General features: G+C 47.5%; 1 protein-coding gene across 1 annotated transcript in view; it reads right to left on the reverse strand.

Annotated features, from left to right (window-relative positions):
- Nucleotides 1-18,459, reverse strand: part of DNMT1 (DNA methyltransferase 1) — a 425,596-nt gene extending 407,137 nt beyond the window's left edge. Inside the window, exon 1 of the mRNA XM_069604056.1 lies at nt 18,161-18,459. Coding sequence (XP_069460157.1) covers nt 18,161-18,213 — 53 coding nt within the window. The 5' untranslated portion in view covers nt 18,214-18,459. The remainder of the gene's footprint in view (nt 1-18,160) is intronic.
- Between the last annotated feature and the right edge of the window lie 820 nt (nt 18,460-19,279).

Raw genomic sequence — 19,279 nt, forward strand, 5'->3', positions numbered from 1 at the left:
ATACTGGTGCTCAAGCACTGCGGAGAGATCATGCGAAGTCTCTCCATAAGATTTCTATAGGCCCACCTACTACCCCAATTGGGTTCCGGGCTGTGGCCGCGACAACTGAACTCACTACAGCACGGCCTTACGCCATCTCAGGCTTGATGTTTTCAATCCACTCCCCACCTTTGCATAGCACATCAGTTCCAGTGTCCCAACAGCCAAGACTAGTACCCTCTCATCGCACCCCCTTGAGTAACTTCTGCAGGCTTGATCCGGACTTTTGGTTCACGGAGTGCTTCTCTCACCACTGTTGACCATGCCACTGCTGCCTTTGGAGACCCTTGCCCGAGTCCCCTCCACCCCCCCCCCCCCACCTCCTGGGACAACCAGGAGCAACCACATCCGAGTCCCTCTTCGCACGTGGTAACCCTGCATTGGCTTCCCTTCCAAGTGTACAGCAAGCAGAGTTGATTGTGCAGGTCTTCAAAGAGTTGAACCTCTGTGCCGTTGAGTTTCAGTGATGTGGCCATACGCAGCTGCTTTCAAAATGCATTTCTTTTGACCATAGGATGCAAAAGCTGCTAGGACATCTCTTGGGTGAGCCTCTGGCTCCTTCCTTGTAGCACTGACTCTGGATCCTGTCTAAGCAGCCCCCGTTCAGGGGAACCTCCAGTAGGATTTTGGCAAAGAGACTGGATTGTTGATTTAATGTCTCAATCTGCAACCGCTTCCAGGACAAGATGTGAACTGATCTCCAGGTCTTCACTCTGGAGCTCTAGATTATGCAATTTGTGCTAATCATTTAATGTCATTTTTCCAGGAGTCTGCCTGTTGAAGAGACCGATTATGCACATCTTTATCCCAGTTTAAAGAGTTCCCCTTCTCTTGTGCAGCCCCCTTGAAGTCCAACCACAAGGAGAACTGTTTGTGGAATGACTATTCCTCATCTGGAGATATGCCGAGACACTGCACCAGGTCATCTTTTTTTAAACTTTATTTTTGCATTTTGGTAAACATGGGTACCAACAAGCCCAAACAGTGGGCTAATAAGCTGCCGAATGCCCCCTCATGCCCACCCTCGCACCCTCCGACAGTCCCATCACACACCAGGCATATAGCGCATTTACATCAGAGAAGTCTGTTAACTGATCGGTTGTCCCGGCTGGTGCTGCGCTAGAGAGGTACGAGATGTACGGGCCCCATATATCTGGGGTCTTGCATGGAGAGGGAGTGTCTTTTTGAATTCTGTTTCCGTTTCTTGGCAGTATGTGATGTCCCTCTTCCAGTTTGCTAGGGTAGGGGGTGTGCCCCGTCCCCATGCCATAGCCACTCTTCTACGTGCCAAAAACAACAACAAGCTTGCCAATTTCCGGATGTGTGAAGACAGGGGTCTCGTTAGGCCAAGGAGCGCCACCAGTGGCGAGCCTCCCACTCTCTCGCCGATAATTGCGATAGTTTCGTCAAGCACATCTGACCAGAATTTAGACACTGGCGGGCACCTCCACGCTAGGTGCAGGAAATCAGCGTCCGGGGACCCACAACGGTCGCAAGATGTATTGGACCCAGGGTGGTGTCGGTTTCTCTTGTTAGGGGTATAATAGGTTTGATGCAGATAGTAAGTGGATTTGTTTGAAGCGGGAATTGAGTGCCACTTTGTGTCTGTTGTAAAATATAGCTCCAGACTTCATCAGGAATGGGGGTTTGAAGCGTGGTTTCCCATCTTGTCTTTGTTTTGGGGTTCGAGGGGAGAGGGTCGGTGAGCAGGGTTTTGTAGATGGATGAGACTAGACCTGAATGGTCCCATGCAGTAGTTGCCAGGTGGGAGGTTGTTGCGGGAATGATGGGATGAGAGTCTGCAAGGTGTATCGCACTCTGAAGTACAAAAAGATGTCAAGGGAGGATGTGCCCCCCTTTTCCTCTCGCCTGCTGGGGAGTTATGAAGGTGTCTTGTATAAAGAAGTTGCCTAGAGTTTTTATTTTGCACTTATCCGCCCAGTTCAGGTACACTTTCTTGGCGGTGAGTGGGATCCCGGGAATGAATTTTGCGGGCAGAAGAGGAGTGCATCTAAGCTGAATCTTGTACTTTTGAGCTATTTTCCGCCATATTGCGAAGGTCGATTGCACTATGTTCAGCGTCATGTGTGGCACTGCTTGATTGCGGATAATCACTGCCCTTAGCAAGTTGGGAGAGGCTAGTGCCCGTTTGACCTGTACATGCGGTCTTACGAATTGTGGTTCGTACCAATGACTGAGAAACTGAGCTTGTGCTGGCCAGTAGTACTGGGCTAGATCGGGTAGAGCCAGGCCACCCTTATTAACAGGAAGCACTAGGGATGAGTAAGCCACCCTTGCAGGTTTGCCAGACCATATAAGGTCTAGAACTAGGCTTCTCAGATTACCCAGGAAGCGTCAGGACAGCAGGATAGGGATGTTAGCAAAAAGGTAAGCCAATGAGGCTTGCCCCCAGATGGTGAGCGGTAGCTATTTCCACCCGTTTACCTTGTCTCTTAATTTGTGTGCTATCGTAGTTGTCTTTCAGTATATCTTGGTGATTTAGGGACACCTTTATTCCTAGATATCGGATGTGAGCTGTCTCCCACTGGAAGTTAAAATCGTCTTGGACAATTTTGGTTTTTGCGTTTAAGGGAAAGACAATGGATTAATTTTTAAGCCAGATACCAACCCAAATTTGATCATTTCCTGCATTATTGGATTAAGGTTTTCACAGGGGTTTTGCATGAACAGGACTATGTCGTCGGCATAGAGTGATATTAGCCTGTGAGGCCCCATTTTAAGACCTCTGGATAGGTCGTTCCCCAAGGCCCGCTGCCAAGGGCTCCATCACAAGGGCGAATATCATAGCGGATAATGGGCATCCCTGCCTAGTGCCATGCTGGAGGTTGATCTGAGCCGAGTGGGTCGACCCGAGCAAGATTGCTTAAAGGGGCTGGGTAAAGAGGAGTGAGACTAGCCTGATAAACTGTTTCCCCAAGTCGGAGCTTCTGTAGCTCAACGAACATAAAGTGCCACTCCGAGTCGAATGCCTTTTCGGCATCTAGCAGCACTGCTACTGCCTCCTGATCAGGGTCTAGTGCTGCCAGACCCCAAACATTCTGCGTATCCCGAATGTGGTGTTCTGGCCAGGCACAAATCCTGCTTGGTCGGCGAGAACCAGTGCGGGCATTAATGGGAGAAGCCTATCGGCAAGGATCTTGGCCAGGATTTTGTTGTCCAGATATTAATGATATGTGGCGATGGGACTTCTAATCTTCGGGGGCTTGTCTTTTTTGTGTAGCAGGATTATGTTCGCTTCCCTTAGTGTCTGTGGGAGAATGCCAGATTCGATCGCCTCCTCGTGGACATTTAGCAGGAGAGGGGCGAAGTATTTATAAAACTCACAAGTTAGCCCGTCTGGTCCCGGGGCTTTGGAAGATTTTTGATGGCTTCTTGAATCTTCCAGCGTTATGGGCGCATTCAGTGGCTCACGGAGTTCTCCCTCCACCCAGTAAAGTTCAGTGTCATTAAGGTAGTTGCGGATCACAACAGAGTCTGTAAGGCCCCTGGCACTGTATAGGTCCTGGAAGAAAGCCCTGAACACCTGGACTATCTTCTTTGTGCAGCATATTTCCCTGTGGTGTCCAGATACAGTCCACCCTTGTCGGCCTCCTGTCTGCTGCTTTGAGGCGAGCAAGAAGGGCTCCATGCTTCTGGCCTTCGCTGTATTGTCTAATTCTGTGGTTGTGCCCCAGAAATGTTATCTCCCGTTCAGCCAGTTTTCTAAAGTTCAGAAGTTCTTCAGCCTCGCCTGGATTTGGTCTGAATTGTGTGCGACTTGCTGCTTTTCCAATTCAGAGGTGCGTTTTGCAGGTTTCTAGTTCGCGTCTAATAAGTTTCAGGATTCCGTTTTCCTTGTCTAGACATAGGTAGCATTTGAAAGATTCCCATAGCACTCCGGCAGAGTTGACGGTGCCTTGGTTAATGTCAAGAAAGGGGTTGATTTCCTCGCCTAGCTCGGTGGCGAATGTCGGATCGGCGAGGGATCTGGGTTTGAAGCACCATTGTTGAGGCCGTGGACTGGTGGTCGGCCAGAGGCATTCGAGTGTTACCATGGCGTGGTCTGAAGGTTTTGGGGAGTATTTGGCATGCTCCCCATTGCCAGCTACTGTGAGCTGAGACTAAGATAGTCAATGCGAGAGTTTGTGTTATGAACACTAGAGTGATGTGTAGTCTCTGGCTTCCCAATTCTGGGTCCTCCAAATGTCCGAAAGGTCAAACGCTTTACATATCTCTTGCACTTGTAGGCAGGCTTTGGACAGGTGAGCTGTCCAATCATCTTTCTGTGGGTCGAGGTGGGTGTTCAGGTCTCCACCCCAGATTATGGGCGCCTTTTCGCACGCGAGAGACGGGATAGCACCCAGTCAAAATTGTTTGCGCCGTCTGTGTTGAGGCGTAGGAGTTGACGAACAGCACCTCCCCACCCTCCACCATTCCCCGAACCATAAGCGCCCTTCGCTGTCCCTGTTTGGATCAGGCGAAACCCCAGTGAAGAGTGGAGAAGAATAGCGACTCCTCTGGCATAGGATGAGTGAAGAAAAGTAGCAATGGCAACCCCAGCTGCGGGCCCACAGGTGCTCATTTTGCGGCAAGTGGTGGTTTCCTGAATAGCCACCTCGACCTTGTGACATCTGAGTAGTTGCAGGATCTTGCGTGTCTTAGCCAGGATGTTGCCCCCTCTAATGTTCCAGGTTGCTACTTTGAATGTACCAGTGATCTATATAACACCAGAATGCGGCTAGACCGGAGTCGAAGTTCGGGCATATGGGAGCGGCATTAGGCGGGAGGGCTCGAGTGGGGCAGCGGCAGGGCTCAGGGAGAGGCCCGCGGTTAGGCGGTGACGCTCTGAGCACGTTTCGAACGACAACCAAACAAATTTCCTTACACAGACAACCCTCAACTCGCCCGTTTGGAATCCCCCAACTGGAACATACTGCGTGCTGTGCATGGGGCGCGGGTGGCCTTCCTTGGCACATTCACCAGCCTCCCGTTTGCGAAGGTTGTCCTGGTGGCTTGGTTCAGTAGTGCGGGTGTTCGGCTGAACTCTGCTCTTTCTCCGTTTGAGGTGCCGGGCGTTTGGTTTGCGGACTTGCATCCCCGCCTGTCGAGGTATAGTAAGGCTTCTTCTGGGGAATTAAGTGGGTATTACCCTCTATTTGAATGCAGAGCCTCGCCGGGAAGAGCATGGAGTATGTGATCTGGTTGGCGTGCAGTCTGTTTCACCTGGGTGAACGATCTCCTTTGGGCTTGGACAGATGGCGAAAAGTCCGGGAAAAACTGGATGTCGAAGTGTAGTTTGCCCTTTTCCTTTGCCATTCTAAGGTTGGCGTCCTTGTAGCTTAGAAGCTTGGCAATGATCGGGCGGGCAGGGGCACCCGGCACCGGTGTTGAAGGGATTCTGTGCGCTCTTTCCACTACGAACATTTGTGATAGGGCTGTAGGACCAAAAAGCTCTGCATAATTTTCCAACGTGTTCTTCCATTCTGACTAGTAATTGTCTCTGATTCCGATAATCCTGATATTTCGCCTGGAGCACCCTTCCAGGTCCTCGTTTTTGGCGAGTAGAGTTTTCATTTGCCCCTCGAGCGTGGAGACCCGGGAGGTGAGTGCTGCTGTGCCGTCGTCCAGATCTGACTCGCTGTCGACGGCGTCGAGCCTGTCGCTGTGTTTGTCGAGCCAGTGTTGTAACAGATCTACCTTGGATGAGAGCGAGTCCATCTTGCTGTCCAGGCCACCTATCCCAGCTTTTAATTCCATCAGGATTTCCCTGATGTCCGTTTGTTGCTGCAATTCTGCCTCCGACTGGTTGTTCGGGGATTCAGGGCGGTATTCCGGCCTGTGTAGGCGCTGGGCGTGCATCAAAGTTGAGCCGTTTCTGGAACTTGTCTGGCTTCCCCATCTTGAGCTTGACTACGGAGTCGGAGCGTCTAGTCAAGGCGCGTGTGAAGCCCCCGGATCGGGTGCGAGGGGCCGAGATCAAGGCGCGCGGGGAGACGCTGAGAGTCAAGATGGCGGGGAGGCCGTGGCCAACTCGCCTGTTTTGCGTGGGTCTCCTCACACCTTCTGCTCCACCACCGGCTGTGGGTGCCCCAGCTCCAAGCGATTCCCCCTTTGCCGCTTTCTGGTGGAGGTGGTCGCGGCAGGTCCCTCGGATGGCTCTCGTCCGTCTACGAAGGATTTTGGGCGGGACTCTCAGGCCCCACGCAGGTCACGGTAGTGCGGGCCACACTACGCAGCGAGTTTCTCACGGAAGGCAAGTCCGATTCGCTCCGAATTTGACAGGGATGAGATGCCGTGCTAGGATATATTATTCTTGCAGATTCGGTAGTTTCGCCACAGGATTGCCGCGATTAAACAAGATTCATGCGGGAGGTAGCCGGGAGCTCACAAGGGAGCGGCCATCTTGGTCGGCCCTCTAGCGCCCTCTACCCTGCACCAGGTCATCCTTGTTGACTGCCATGGGGTTCACCGATTACTTTCCCTCCTGCATGGTCCGGGGTTAGTGTAGGTTTATGGGCCCTCTGCCTAATTTCCAGCACCTTGTGCTACTGCTGTTCATTGAGCAGCAGTCTCCTTGTTCCTGCCATTGGCTTTAGAGATGGGCACCTGAGTTTTGTCTGGCTCCATGCTCCTCACTGCAAGGGTCTGCTCCTCTTTATAGTGTTCTTGCCTACCTCCTCACCAGCCTGCCTTACGTTGTTGGTCCCAAGTTGCACTGCTAATATGGGGCTCTTCGCCCTGTGCCGTCAGGCACCCCTCTGGGCTTGCTCGGTCTGATGCGGGATGTAATGTTGGCACAGTGTCTCCAGGACCCCTCCACCAGGAGTGGTGGGCCATCCCTTGGGATTTGTGCTATTCAGGTCCCCACTCTTCCAATCTGGGAGACAATCCTTAATGTCCTGTTGTGTAAACCAAAAGCACTTTGCCTGCGGGGGGTACTGGGGCCTCTCCCAAGGAGGCCCCTGCACTGCCTGGGTCTCCCCTCGTGCTTTTGGACAGTCCACTTAGTCTTAGTGGCTTCAGGCTGATGGCTAAAGCGGGTGGGTGTCTGGTGCCCACCCCGTCTGTCAGTGTGTTAAATGCTGTAGAGGCCCCTCAACTTGCCCAGGTCTGTCCCCCATTGGATTTGAGTCTTGATGCTGGTGTTGACGACCCTGCCCACTCCCCTCTTGCTGTGAAGGGACTGGGTTCAAACTCCCACTGAGGCCTTTGCTCCCTCCGGACACACTGCATGCAGGGAAACCCTTACCCACAGTGCTCCATGCCCCTGGATCTTGCTGGCACCAACATCAGGAGCAGCTTCATCCAAGTCATCCTTGCAGACCTCTTGCTGCAGCCTCCCCTGACCCCCAGCTAGCACCTCCTTTTTGTTAGTGGGTTCAGCAGTGCCCCCACTGTCCATCTTGTCCCCGCTCCTTATCTGCTTTTTCTCCACTACACCCAGCGCTGTCTCGGGACTCTCCTGGTCGCCTTCCTTAATGGCGCTTCAGCTTGTGTACCCACTCACAAGATGCTTGTCTGCATTGGCGGGAGTTTTTTCCCACCACTTTTACCACCTATGTTATGTCGCCTCCTCCAGGGGCGGATTGGACTGAAGGAGGGGATTGAGTTTTATGGGGTGTGTATGAGGTACAAAGCCACCCCCAGTCATTTTTGCCACAAGGTTCTGACATAAATTGCACCTTTTCACAGTTGTGTCGCTTTCACAAATCACAGGAAAATTGCATATTCCACACAGAGCAGAATACTCCCAAATAGGGGTTTAACAGTATACTGTTAGATACCGTGAACAGCTTAATCGAGCTATAATAACCCGTCACGTTGTTTATACAGTTATACCATGTTAAGGGCCTGCAGCTATTAAGTGAGCTTTTCAATCTGGTTAGGAAAGGCTGCAGTAAGCAAGTGCTGTGTATTATGGATCTTGCACTGTGGGATGTGGCGTTTGGCAGACAACATAGGGAAAGTGAGGCCACATTAGTAAATGCAGCTTTGATGCTGTGACTGCTCTCTGATCAGCAGTGTCGGGTTAAAGATCAGCCAATTTGTAGTTTTCCCCCCACCCATTTGAAAGATGGGGAACTACACATCCCAGAATTCAAAGGGGGGAATGAACTGGATGCCTGTCTGATGCATGTCCACAAAATACGTTAGCTCTGTAGAGTGTATGAACACTGGGCCCATCAGTGCTTTGTGCCAGTATATAAACTGCCCCACCACCCTCCTCCTGTCTGTAGATTTACACATGGTACTATAGTACCATAGTTGTTGCTTTGCTTGATCCTTCACCTGCCTTCTGCTTATGGCACTGGACTCAGGCAGGACAGATTCTACATTCAATTTTAAGTATCCAGAGCAATGGGGGTGAGATTTTCTCAGGTCTATCCTCGATTTGTGACACCACCCATGAAAGCATTCCACTGTCTCAACACAAGGTTCCTAATGTGCTGAGACCTGGGGAAAATTGGGGATGTGGTGTCCAGTCCATATTTGTGCCGATATGTAATTTTCAAAACGTTTTTGTGCCACTAGCTTAAAGTGAAATGAACGTGCATTGTAAGAATCAAAAATGAAATCAACAGTGCCCACTGAATGCTGTCCTGTTAGGATTACATGGTGGCGACTTCAACAGACCTTTATAATACACCAGGCAGATGGTAAACAAGCTACAGCGATTTGATCAATATGCAACCTCGGTGAGTTTTGGCTATGACATTTGGACAAAAGAAACACAATGACACAGGCTTCGACCTCACATGCAGACCTATCCTATTCTTGGGGGTAGGTCTAGTTTAGTTCTGGCCAATATATCCTGTGATGTCACCCGCCTTATAAAAAGTGGAAGCTCACAGAGACAAAGGACACTTCTGAATTTCAGCGTCTCAAGACATTTTATATTCATCCTGCAATATTCCAGACTCAACTACCAGGAAAGATAGGGAGCATCTTTAACTTTGGTGCCAGCTACCCGAACAGTAAAATTGCTTATACATCCGTGCTTTGGATATGTTCTAGTAGAAGGTCAGCCAAGTGTATTTCATCAGTTTACATTGCAATCAACCCATTGGTGATCGCTGCCCAATATTAAAAGTCTGATTTTCTTTGAATATAAAATAAATATTGTATTACCACCCACCGGCCTGGTTCATGGTGTATTGTGACCCAGGGTATTTGTAAAAAGAGGGTGTGAGACGGGTTGGTGCCAGCTCAATCTGAATTCTAGGAAATAAAGAAACAGTATTAAGAGTTGAGTGCTACATCCTAGGCGAAAGGCAAGAGTCCTGGTCTGGAGTGTGCTGCCCAATTAGAATCCTCAACACACCCTAGCGAACGTGTCTGCTCCGAATGCTGGGTAGGACAGGTTTCTTAGGATGGTACTGGTAGAACGCAAAGTGGTGGCAGAGGACAAGCATTAACTGGGGATATGAACGTGGCATGGATACCAGGGGAGGATTGTTGCGTGGATATGAACGTGCCATGGATACCAGGGGAGGATTGTTGCGTGGATTGACAACCCAGGGTGCACCATCTCAAAAATTGAAAGGTTCTTGGGGCTGGTGGCTGTCTGGCGCACATGGAGGCACCAGAAGCATGACCCATGGTACACTCCGATTACATTTGGGCGTCAGCCCAGCTGGCAGGTCGAGTTAGGGAGGTTTTCCTGGAAACTATAGCCCTGTCCAATCACACTCCTTTGATCACAAGGATAGATGTGCTCAAAGCATAGAGAGGGCTCCGGCAAAGGTCCCTTCTGCAGTGGATACCAGTGGACCTAGTCATTTTGGCGGCAGTGGAGGGGATATTCTGACTTTAGGGAAAACTCCAGGTCCGACACCTCCCCAGGAAACTAGTGGGACGCTTTCAAAGCAGTTCTGGGAGGAGGAAAATGATGGTTCTCAAAGCCTCCATGGACAAAGTAAATAGACTAGAAGATGAGCTGGAATCAACTTAATTATGCCTAAAACGGGGAATCGCCCAACTAAGGCCACGCTGAAAAGCTACAGGGCAATTTGAGGCCAGTTGGATATGCTGAGGACAAGGCAGAGAGTAGTCCCCCAAATGTGAAGCAAAAGTACAGTAGGGGCAATAGAGTGAGGAAGCTTGGCGAGGCAACTGAGAGAATGGAGCGTGCCAGACCACTTCGAAAATCCGGTACAGGGGATGAGAGGGAGGATTAGGTGAAACAGGGAATTCTTAGGCTTTTCGAGCACTCCTATGGAGATATGAGCCTTAGATAGGCCTCATGTGGACCCACTGAAAGCATACCTGGGAAAGAATGTTCCAGTGCTGTCACGGGAGGACAAGGAGGCACTAGAAAAGTATAGAGGAGGTTTGAGTAGCCATCAGTAAACTCCCCCCCCCCACATAAGGCCTGATTGCTTAATTGCTGCCTTTTTACAAATAAAAGGCCATTTATTCTCACCCTGCACTTGACGCAGCTATAACTCCTTTAAGACAGGGGACATTATGGAATCCATGAACCAAGCCAAATTTGTAGCATTGCCAAAGCTGGGCAAGGACCCGATGAACTGTAGCTCATATCAGTCAATAGCACTGATTAACAAAATGATGCAGAGATCTATACGAAGATCTTGGTGACTAGGCTCCTTCACCCAGATCAATTGGGTATTGTCAGATCATGCCAGACTTCTGAAAATATTTGCCATCTGGTGGAGAAGCTCAGAAAGGGGTATCCCGGCAGTCCAACTCGCCTTGAATGCCAAAACGTTGTTGACCCAGTGGAATGGATGCTTCATCATGAAATGCTATCAAGCACCTACCCTGCGCACATCTATAGACGGACAGCTAACAAAACCAAATTAGCTTTGAGAGGTGGACCAAGGCGGTCCATTATCTCCCTTACTCTATGCAATCTTCCTACGACCCTTCTTGCAGTGCCTGCAAGAAGCTCCAGGGAAGGGTATCCGTTTGGGGGAAATGGTCCACAAAGCAATGTTATTTGCTGATGACATGCACGTGGCCCCATAAGAGCCAGCAGCTTCTCTCAAGGCAGTGGCCTCAGTGATAGAATCTTTTGGGTTAGTGTCAGGGCTCAAAATGAATATGCGCAAATCAGAGGTGTTGAACCTCACTCCTGAGTGAGGCACAAGGACACTCTCCATGCCAATGGGTGAAGGAGAAAAAGTACTTTAGAGTTCATATAACACATTTTTTAGATGCACTATACGGAGCACACAAACCTACACTGCTCAGCGCACTTAAAACTGACCTGATGCACTGGGAACCGGTGTCCAGTCATAATTTCGAAAACAATTTCGAAAGTCAAAAAAGTCGAATCAAAAATGTCGAAAAAAAAATGTCGAATTGTTTTTTTTTCGATATTTTTTTTTGGGCTTTAGTTTGTGAAAAAAATAGGTAAAAATAAAAAAAGGGGGTTGGGAGAACCCATTTCGAAAAAAATGTCATTAAAAAAAATTTTTTTTGCGACGTTTTTTTTTCGACTTTGACTTTCGAATATTTTGTATTCGAAATTATGTCTATGAACCACTGGAACCCTCTTCCCATATCCTGGTTGGGCGGATGGTGTTGATCAGAAAAGCGGCGCTTCCACCATTACTTCAGGCCTGACCAGCACCCCTCCCCCAGAAGATGAAGTCACTTAATCGGCCTCAGTCTTCATAGGGGATACCAAAAACCCGAGGGTAGATTTATGGGAATGCACATCCCCGAATAGTAAGGTGGGACTGGTGGTACCAATACTACCAGGCCACCTAACAGGTGTTGACGCAGTGGCTGAGGACGATAGCAAACTGGGTGTTTATGTATAGAGCAGTGGCAGGGGCTCCCTTGAAGGAAGTGTTGTGGCTGGCAAAGGATGATGGACCAGCTAATATTCAGGCATCCCAGATTATGTCACTGGTCGGGGAGGTGTGGGATGAACTAATAAACCAAGGGGGTGTCAACACTGCCAGACGTGGTCACGCTGCTGTTTGGGATCTGGAAAGCAGCATGTCGCAAGAGAAGAGGCATGATGTAAATAGGTTCAGATATTGCACGCTCAGGGTGATGACCCCAACAAGTAACGGGCAGACAGTTTAACACAGAAATGTGTCACATCCACTCAATCAAATCGATAATTAAATGCATTAGCTGGCTGCTTTGGGAGCTCTGCTGGCTCAACTGAAGCCTCCCCCCCCCCCCCCCCCCAAGAGGAGAGACCATAAATTCTAGGACAAATTGCCACCTTTGAAAACTTTGAATGGACCAAGACAAAGAAATGTCACACGCTCAGACATTTGTCTGGGGTTCAGCTAGAGACAGATCTGACACTTATGGGGGAAGTAGCAATAAACAAACTGGGAAAGCCCCCATGGGAGGGGGTGGGAATAGTCATTTTAAGATTTTCAGTTCAAAATAGTTTGAATGGATGAGGTTTATGACCCGTTATTGGAAAAGTCCAATTCTGTTCTGTACTTCCTAGATTGTGTTGCATTTATAAAAAATGTATAAAATACACATGCTTGAAGGTACATACCAAAGCCTAACTTTCAAAATACCAAACAGTAATTCTAAGGAAGTCAGACCGTACCATATACCTTTAGTATAGGCCATACCTATTCACGTGGAGTAAAAACACTAAGTCAAGGGTAGTAGACCCGGTCAGTTATGTAGTGACGCTCAGCAACGAATATCATAGTAAACCAACCCGGTTACCAAGAAACTTTTCTGAATAGTGGAAAACAGATTTAATGAACAGAATATCCAACTACTTTTAGGATACGTTATACTAGGTGAGTAAGACATTGTGGGTGTAATATACAATTATGGTTGCTTTTCGGCTCAGTGGAACCCAGTAGGGTAAGCAAGAACCCTTAACACTAATTGAGGATTGCTTCAGGCAGACCAATGTCAGCCACACCTAAAGAACACTGAATGGCACAGCTATTCTAGGCTGTTTAAAACCTAATGTAATTATTACAATTGCTTTTCAGGTCAGCGGGACACAGACTGAGGTAATCAATAACTTATTTTAGGATGCACACAGCTAACTCAATCCAAGTAAACTCTATATACTTTCTAAGGCAAGTATAACCTAAGGCAGACTTATTCTAGACAGGCTAACAGCAAGTCAAGGGAGGCAAGACCCAATTGGGGCACTCATACATTTATATCCCCAACAGGAATACCAAAGGCTGGAAGACAGGGCTGTAGAGTTCTGGACTCCTCCCTTGCTTCCTGCCTTCAGACACTCTGGAGCCTGGGCAGGCTTGACCGAGGTCTCCTGCCAAAAGATATGTATTAGACAAAGGACTTTCCTGCTGTGGGGGTAGGGAGGGCGCAAATGATGATCCGAGGACAAGGTATGCACTAAAAGAAACAGCCCGTGGTTAAGGTGGCACTGAATAAAAAAGAAAAAGGTTCACTGCCACCAGCCATTAAAATCCCTGTAACAAATGTTAGTTGAAAAAAGGAAGTGGTATACTGCATCCCCAGAATTCCACATAAGGTGGGTTGTGCTGTTCTCACCTAAAGGATACAATATCCCTTCCATCCTTGGGAACTGTAGTTTTAGCCAGAGAAAGTTAGAAGGGGAGCCCAAAGGCCAACCCAGAAAAGGGCAGCATGTGCCTTGTCAAAGAGGATACGAATTAAAACGAATGATCCGTAAAAGGATGTACAAGTGTGGGAAATGTTTCCTACACACTGGAGTTATAGGAAAAAGTATCCACCAATAAAGCAACGTTCTGGGTCGACTCAGGTCAGGAAGATCATAGATATGAAAATCTCACCCAACACGGCCATCGATACTGAATGACATGGTCACTACTCTACTGCACAAGTTAACCCAACAGCAAGAAGGTTGCTAAACATGCAATAGTCAATCAGATCTAAACTGTCTGGAAGTCAGTTCCTTGAATTTGATGTTTTAAACACATGGCAACAGGCTCTGCACCCACCTCATGACAAGCGCATTCTTGGGTAACCACCTGTGCCACTCTTGTCAGCCATTCATGGTTCCCCAAATTCAACCAAAAGGGATTTATTTCCAGTCTAGGTGCAGATTGCCCCAACATTCTAGATTGTTGCTGGGGCTCACTCCACAGACAATATAGCCTACAGGAATCACTGCAGTAACCAAATGATTAAGGTAAATTGTTAGCAGATGCAGCTACTCGGTTCTATGTGATAATGTCCCGGGGAAAATTTGGTCATGTGAAAAAGTAGCCATTCAATACAACAAATGCAAAGTCTAAAAGTGTTTCCATAAAAAAAAAAAAAAGTCAAACGCCATTTTTCAAATTACAACACCAGCCAAAAATGACCTAAATCTCCATTAAAACCTCTGCGGCCACCCCAAAGCCATCCTTAACTCCTATCCTAATTGCAACCCTTCTTCATCCCTGTACCCTTCACCAACACTAGCATCGACAAGACAAAGTAACTTGAAAATGAACAGTGAATCTAACGCCAGTTCATCAACAGCTCACCACAAACGTCATGGCCTGTGCTCTAATCCTAGCCTTACTCCCAACTCAAACACTAACCCAATTCTTATTCTACCTTCAGCCTATAACAAAACCAGTCCTCTTCCAGCCTCCTTAACATTTTCCAAAGTTAACCTTACCATAAACTGAACTCTTATTGCCAGCCCTCAACCAACCTCAGCCTAAACTAGGCAACCACAAGCCCACTAAAGCCTTAAATCGCAACACTAAGATTGGCAGCACTGCATTGGTTTACTTTGTGATTTCACTGCAAAGGTTCTCAATGTTTTTCATGGACTACAATTTCACTGGATACCAGATGCTCCATGCACACGAAAAGACCATACAGGAGCAACAAAATAAAATCCAGGAGGTCTCAGGCATGCAGTCTTTAGTCACCACTCTCTAAAGTTGGGGTTGGTGTCCTGTTCGAGAGGCCATACCAAAAATGTAAATACATATGGATATATCTGTCTGCCAAGTATGTTCAGAAGATTAGCGTTTTAAGCACTTGTTACAAAGATTTGTGGTCATGCCAGCAAAGCCAATTTAGCATTTTCTATCCCCAAGGTTCATACACTTGCGCTTATATATCTTGCGATAGTAACAGAAGCATAAAGTGCTAGTCGAGATGGGTGATTGGGCAGTCAAATCTGAGACTGGTACTTTGAGGCTCATATCGCAGCTTTGTCAACAGACGATAGTGACATGGAAAAAAGAATCCCTCCCCTCTCTACATTACAGCCTTCTGTAAAAAAAAAGTTTGCCTTCTCATGCATTTTTTAGCCCATTGCCTGATCTTTCAGGAAAGCCATTTGAGCGGAATGGTTCATAGACAGCAGCTAGCCAACATGTCAGGCTACTGGCCAAGATTATTTTAATATCTGATTTGGCAAAAAAGTGTTGCAACAATCTCAAGGTAGTTTGGAATATCAAACAGTACGCAAGTAATAGAAAATCCCATATTCAGCTCAACAAACTTCATTTAATTAGAGAAAGTCTCATTTTCTTGCATTACCTGCTTCTATAAAGTTTGGTTTTAAATATGGTAACGTTGGGTTGTCATGTGACGTTTACTTTTCAATTCAGGCTACAAAACCGGATACATCTATGCTTGAAACTTATTTTCACCCCTTTTTTAAGCTTGTGAAAAAGTCAAACGATCACAAATTATACCTTCATTATGATAGAGAAACAATGCAGTCAAGTGCACAAGATTTAGATTGGTTAACAGGTTAGTCTGGGATTTGAGCCCAATGTGTTTAATCGTGTGCAACAGTTGTGCAGATTATTTTTCAGCTTGTGGACGAGTCGTCTGTTGAGAGTTTGGAAGGCCTTTTGAAGAGAAGCAGACATGTGGGCCCATTTACTAAGTACCTTACAAACAATACGTTTGTTCACCTGACAGGCAATTGTCCCACACGAGTCCACTGATCGCAGCTCTCAAGTCAAAGATGCTGTGTTGTAATGAAGGTGAAGTGAACACCTGGGATCTCCAGAGGAGGCAGACTTTAAAAAGGCAGGCCTCACATAACCATTCGCACTGCTAACGGGAATTACTGTTGTCTCTAAACTGCTCATTTCTCTCACCTGCCAATTACAATGCAATTGCTGCATACAGTAGAAGCTGTCTACATAGGAAAGTCAACTTGCTGGGAACGGTTTGCTCATGCTTTGGTACAACTGTTTTGTCTTAATTACTGCCCCCCCCCCCCCCCACTAACCTGCCCATAATTTCAATCTACTAGGCAGTCTGCAATATATACTTGCAGCTAGCTAGTGATAATTTACTCTTAGCAAGTCATTTGTATTTACAAAGTGCATACGAATTCAGTTTGCATCCTTTCGCACTAATGAAGGAGGATACCAACAAATTAAAACATTGTATAAACAATGGCCACAGTGCATCAGCACAGTTACACAATGACCTACCACCATGCTGCACCCAATTGTACTAATGAACGTAGCAGCATAGTATGTCAACCAATAATATGACATTTAATGAACAATGTTCACTTGAATAACTGGCAAATATGACATGCTGTTGGACCAGATGGGGGCAAGTGACTACGCCTGGTAACGTGACATTTGTATCCCTGCTGCTATGTTTTGAGCCCCTCTACCCAACTGTACTCTAGGGCTTCTCCCTGGTGTTTCAGATTCAACCGCCCCACCACAACTCGTGCACAAGTCAGTGTTCGCTCGCAAATGAAATTCACTTGCCTACACCATGATCTTCTAATAGTTCTTTGGACCCTACCAGGATTCTCCCCTATGGCGTAGATAATCATCGTAAGCTTTTCTCCACCTATGTAAAATGAGGACCCACCATTGCATGTTCTATATATTCCCCTTCTTGTGTTGCCAACAATCTCAAAAAGGACAAGGTGCTATAGATAGTCATTGCCAGTGATGCCAGCTCACCTCGGACACCTGACAACTACCTTTCCTGATGAGTATCAGGACTGAGCTATGGTCCTTGCCACTTCGGACGGATTCCCCAAGTTGCCCACCAGGCCATACACAACCAACTATTGCCCCGACAAGCTCAAAACACTATAAGTAACAAACACTATAAGTAAACCAATTAGGCCACTCACATGACTACTAAATAAATCACTCAAATCAAAAACAAATCACAAGGCTCCCCTCTGAACATAAATCTCTTTTCGACACAGGATACAGATAAACACTTATATAAAGGTCTCAGGGTACAGCAAGTCTGCATCCATCAATATAGGATCCATCTCACACGCCACTTAAATGCACCTCTACACAATGAAAACGCAGTTTTGCATAGTAGAAATCCCAACACGTTGGATCCGGAGGCCTAAAAAAACAAAAATAGGTCACCCCACCCCTTTTACTGTACCAGGACCACTGACAGGCTAATATGTGGAGGGGGAAGGGGTGGGGGGGTGGAGTGCGGAGTTAAACAGCCAAGTTCATCTATGGGACAAAGTTACGCCCTACTTAATTTCACATTTGTATTCGACTTTGTACAGCACTTGCCGTGGGCTTTCAGGGGACCTTATAAGATTTAAATACACGTTTAACATTGTATGGAGAGCCACCCAGCATGGGGAGGATACTAGACTTGCAAAGGGAAGCAGTGCATGTCCAGTAGCATGACAAGCGCTTTACTTTATCGGCATGAAAAGTAAGTAAACTGGGAGGATAGCTCAGTAGCAACGTGCTCGCCTTGGAAGCAAGACGGCATGGAGCAACACAGGTTAGATCCCCGGGACCGCGCTTAGAAACTTCTGGATATTTAAGCACCTTTTAAATAGGCAACTAAGACAAAGAAAACGATTACGAAACTAAAAAAAAAAAAACCATTACTGTAACAGCGCCTCGATGCCCGCGGGCTCTGTGAGCGCTTTAAAAGTGCCAAATAAAAACTGGATGTTAGGCGGTAGAGCGACTGTGGGTCAAGAGTTCGAAGAAAGGGAAGATGCCTTGCTAAACCGAGTCCCCATGCAACCGGTTGCTTCGAGACACCCAGGGGGGTGGCACCTAGAATGGCCAGAAACATCAGGCAGGTTGACAAGTCTCGCCCAACTCTGTCTGCAAGACTTTGCCCAGGCACAAGACTTCGGCGTGTAGTTGTGTGATGGAACCAGACTGGGGAGGTGTGGGATACATGGGGTGCACACCCATCCAGACGCCCTTACCGCTTCCGGACGTCCTCGGGCAGGCGGCGAGCGCTGGCTGTTTTGGCCGGCATGGCACTGCAGGAGATTCAAGACAGGAGCACCAGGGCAAGCGCCAACACAAATAAACAACCGGGCTTATTAACGCGCACGAATAAAAAAAAAACAACAACACCGAGAGTGCCTAGAAGGTGTGCGCGAGGCGGGGAGCTTTATAACGGCTGCACCCGGGAGCTTGCAGAGGAACGCGCGCCGGGATCTATTTTTTCGCGCGGGAAAGACTGAAGGGGGGCGGGAGAAACAAACGGGTGCCTTTTGGGCTGTGCTATGTGAAGACGGCGGGGGGTTGAGTGTACTAGACCGTGTCATATCTGCACTTTAGAGCATTTGATCGCCTATTTAAACAATCGGATTAGTAAAGATTTGTACAATATTTGTATAACTGATGACTTGTCTCGCGGATTTTTGGACAGCCTCTAGTCTTATACAGTGGGTACGTCACGTTCCCCCCTTTTTGGGTTCTACCAAGTCGACAACAACAAAGTTGTGATCCTGGACCTGACGACGTACCCAGAAGGGGCGGGGCTTCCTTTCTATCCGGAAGAACACATCTGCTCCATAAAGCATCATATGGTATGTCAAACAGTAATCGCCCCGATTCAAGATGGCCATTGCCTTTAGTCTTTCGACGACGTAAATTGACGTTGTAGGTTGTCGGACAGTTCTTATATAAGAGCAAGAGGACCAACGTTCTGAGCAAAGCCGGGCATTGTGGACGCCATGCTGGTACTAGAGCTGTATAAACCTCAGCATTTGCAATGGCGTAGGCTGCCAAATAGGTGCAACATATCCTCAAAGACCTTCGTTAATGCATACAAGCCACCCATTCAAGTGCTGATTTCTTTTAATTCTTTCTGACCAGGAGCCCGGCCCTCCTGATGGGCAATTCTCACCTTTTGAACATCTTTTTTTTAAATGTATTTAAATTGTGATATAATTCGTTGAAACTGGTTACAAAAAAACATTAGCAGCAAAAAGACTTACATTTTTCAAAGTATCCTAATACCCTAACAACAATTGATAAAATATACACAAATTTTGCATTTAAAATGTTCTACATAAAATCAAGTTAACACACCC

Source organism: Ambystoma mexicanum, chromosome 3q (genome assembly GCF_040938575.1).
Source record: "Ambystoma mexicanum isolate Mex_15411 chromosome 3q, UKY_AmexF1_1, whole genome shotgun sequence".
NCBI lineage: Eukaryota > Metazoa > Chordata > Amphibia > Caudata > Ambystomatidae > Ambystoma > Ambystoma mexicanum.